This window comes from Cyprinodon variegatus, unplaced genomic scaffold, assembly GCF_000732505.1.
Source record: "Cyprinodon variegatus isolate N-32 unplaced genomic scaffold, C_variegatus-1.0 Scaffold28, whole genome shotgun sequence".
NCBI classification, from domain to species: domain Eukaryota; kingdom Metazoa; phylum Chordata; class Actinopteri; order Cyprinodontiformes; family Cyprinodontidae; genus Cyprinodon; species Cyprinodon variegatus.
The window spans coordinates 295,369-298,362 of NW_015150481.1; the positions used below are offsets into that span (position 1 = coordinate 295,369).

The 2,994-nt window shown below is 43.4% G+C and overlaps 1 protein-coding gene across 2 annotated transcripts in view; it reads right to left on the bottom strand.

Annotated features, from left to right (window-relative positions):
• Window positions 1–2,436: 2,436 nt before the first annotated feature.
• Window positions 2,437–2,994, bottom strand: part of fgd1 (FYVE, RhoGEF and PH domain containing 1) — a 23,630-nt gene continuing 23,072 nt past the window's right edge. For both annotated transcript variants that reach the window (XM_015398024.1, XM_015398016.1), the window contains exon 18: window positions 2,437–2,957. In XM_015398024.1, coding sequence (XP_015253510.1) covers window positions 2,682–2,957 — 276 coding nt within the window. In that variant the 3' untranslated portion in view covers window positions 2,437–2,681. The remainder of the gene's footprint in view (window positions 2,958–2,994) is intronic.

Below are 2,994 nucleotides of genomic sequence, written 5' to 3' on the forward strand. Positions count from 1 at the left end.
AACCTTTAAGTTAACCCAAAGAGAGAACCCGCTGAGGGTAACCTTTAAGAGAACCCAAAGAGAGAACCCGCTGAGGGTAACCTTTAAGAGAACCCAAAGAGAGAACCCGCTGAGGATAACCTTTAAGAGAACCCAAAGGGAGAACCCGCTGAGGGTACCTTTAAGAGAACCAAACCATCTGCATTTCTTCAAAGTTTGAACAACAATAAGAATATTTAAATTTTTTTTTTAAACGCTTTCTGCCAAACAAGAGAAGAGATACTGGAGCAGTATCGTCCAAACACACCAAAGTCCACTTCCGGGGGTTCTCCCGAACCGTCAGGGACTTGGTCTAAAACTCATCATCATCATCTTCATCTGTGTCCTTTTTCCTCCTCCATCTTCAGTTCTGTGATTTTTTCTTCTGGCAGTAAACATCAGGAAGTGTCCAGCCAACCCCAGCCCTGATTGGTCCGTGCTCCGGCCAATCAGCTGCTCCCTAATGCTGGCTTAAAGCAGCGGGAGATGACATCATCACCAGCAGCTGCGATCAGTAAGCGCTAAATAAAACCAAAGTTTTTACGGAATTACATCGAAGATTTGAATTTTTTAAACATTTTTATAGATTTTCTCTAATTCATAAAACTCACATTTAAAAGCTCAGATACTGAATTTTTAATTAACTTCCTTCTGCTCATGCCTCCAACATCCAATATTTAAACAGTCTTAAATTTCTTGTTAAATCTGTTGAATCAGAAGTAAAGGAAGTTAATCAAAGACCTGCAGAAAATAAAAATAAATATATATCCATACAGATAACACAGTAATAAAACCCAGCTGTACCCAAACTCACCAGTAGAGGGCAGCAAACCACGTGGGGCGTAAAGGAAGCTGGGAAACGTAGTTTGAGATCAAACTGTTTCTTTTCAATAAATGTAATAAATCTAAGAAAGTCTTTCTCAGGATGTTTTAAATGTTCCATACTGTGTCAAGTTCTGCAGAACCTTCTGGGGTTCTGAGGGGACCAGTCGGTTCTGTATGTGCTTGACCTGCTCACACTTTCTCAGCATTGGTTGAACGGGTAATAGTTCTGTTTGGGTTCTGGTTTTTATACACATTTCTTTTTAAGAACCAGATGTTGGACCAGACCTGCAGGAATGTTGGAGAAGGCCTCCAGAACAGAACCTCTGGCGCTTAGTTTGTGCTGTTTGCCGTCATGTTGGACTTGATGTTTTGAAATGAAATTCTGTCCACCACAGGAAGTTCTGTGAGGGTCCGAAACCTGCTGTGGTTTATGAAGTTTCTGAGATGATTGCTGTGGGACCGAAACGTTCATCACTTGTTTGGTATCTGTATTAACATCCTGATAAAGGATTGGATTCTTTTGTTGGCTGAAAAAATCCTGCGCTGGACGGCAATGGATGATCCGGTCCTGCTCCTGTCCAGCAGCGATATGAGATGGGTTGTCCCCGCAGACGGCGCCACAATCACATCAGAAACCTTCAGAAGGAAGACCTAGCTCCTCTGACGAGGAATGGATCGTAGCTTTAAACTCGCGAATCCGAACAGAAAGGTTGGTTCCGTCTGGAGGTCGAACCCAGAGAGCAGCAGAACCTCACAGGCTGATTTGGGAAATGTTCTGACCTTTGCCAAAGGTCTGGTCTGGATCGGTTTTGGTTCCTGTGACTCTTCTGCCTTAATTCTTCATAGTTTTAATGTGTGTTGTTGTTGCTCTGAATAAGATCTTTACTCGTTTTTGTAAGATTTGGATAAATGTTCTAGATCCGTTGTGGTTCCTGTGGAAGCATATTTTTCCTTGGCCTGTTTGCGAGACTAAATATGGGTGATTGCTTAGAGGTCTTGTACCAATCTGTATGCTGGAGTTAAGTTATGGAGTTAAGCGTGGGGATGACAGAAAGCAGTTGCCTCCCGACTCTAGACAAGGATGAAGGAAAGGTCATGAGAGATAAGGATGAGTTCAATCAGCGTCCTTCATGCCGTGAACAGGAGACCAGTTCTGAGTTTATCTGGCTAAAATGTATCTTCTTGATGAATGGAAGTGTTTTTTTCTTGGGAATAACCAAATGTTGGTATTTGAGAAAGCTCTTTGAGTAGTGGTGGGATAGTTCCCACTACAAGAATGTGTGTGTTTAGGGAATTGCTGGATAAATGTTGAGCTTTGCCCAGTCAGAGCTCTTTCTCTTCATCTCCGGACGTTAAACGAATTTGAAGATTCTCTTGCAAGAGTCTCAGCTTCCTCCTCAAGTCCACATTCCTCTGGTTGTCCAGAAAAGCTTTGGATTGATTCTGGACCTGCGTTGATTCCAGCTGTTTAGGTTGTTTCTGGACTTTGTCCTCAAGAGGTTTCAAATTTTCCTGTCCAGGTTTAGTTTTCCTTTTCCTGATGATTATTTCTCTATCTTTGCTTTTTGAAGCCGGTGCGTCTCAGATCGGTTGTGATTTGGATGATACGTGAATTAGTTCTAGATTTCTTCTAGCTGTCCTGGTTTGTTCCTGGATTAGTTTAGATCTTAACTGTTGTGAGCTCAGATTGACTTGTGGTTCTAGGTTTGCTTTGCGGTTTGGTTTTGGGTAAATTGTAAACTCTTTCAGGATCTAGTTATCGTATTCTGCTTTCCAATCAGGACAGACTTTCATGATGCGTCATCATCATCAACTTCAACGTTTTAGCTCCAGTAAAATCAAGTGTTCTCTCCTTCCACCTCAGCACTAAGCTCCTCCCCTTCTTCCTCCACGCTCTCCACGATTGGCTGATGGATCAAAGGCTCCTCCCCTCTGCCGGCTCTCGATAGGACGTCCATCCATCTGCGCTGTAGCTCCTCCCCCTCTGCGCTGAAGTAAAGAGTCAGGTGACTCTGGGAAATCTTGAAGGCGTGTCGCCGTTCCAGGCGATCACATGACTCAGGCTGAGAGACCTCAAAGCCAATCAGAGGGATGCTACGCTGCGCCTTCACATCCTGTGGAAAACAAGAACATGATGAGTTCTTATCTCGG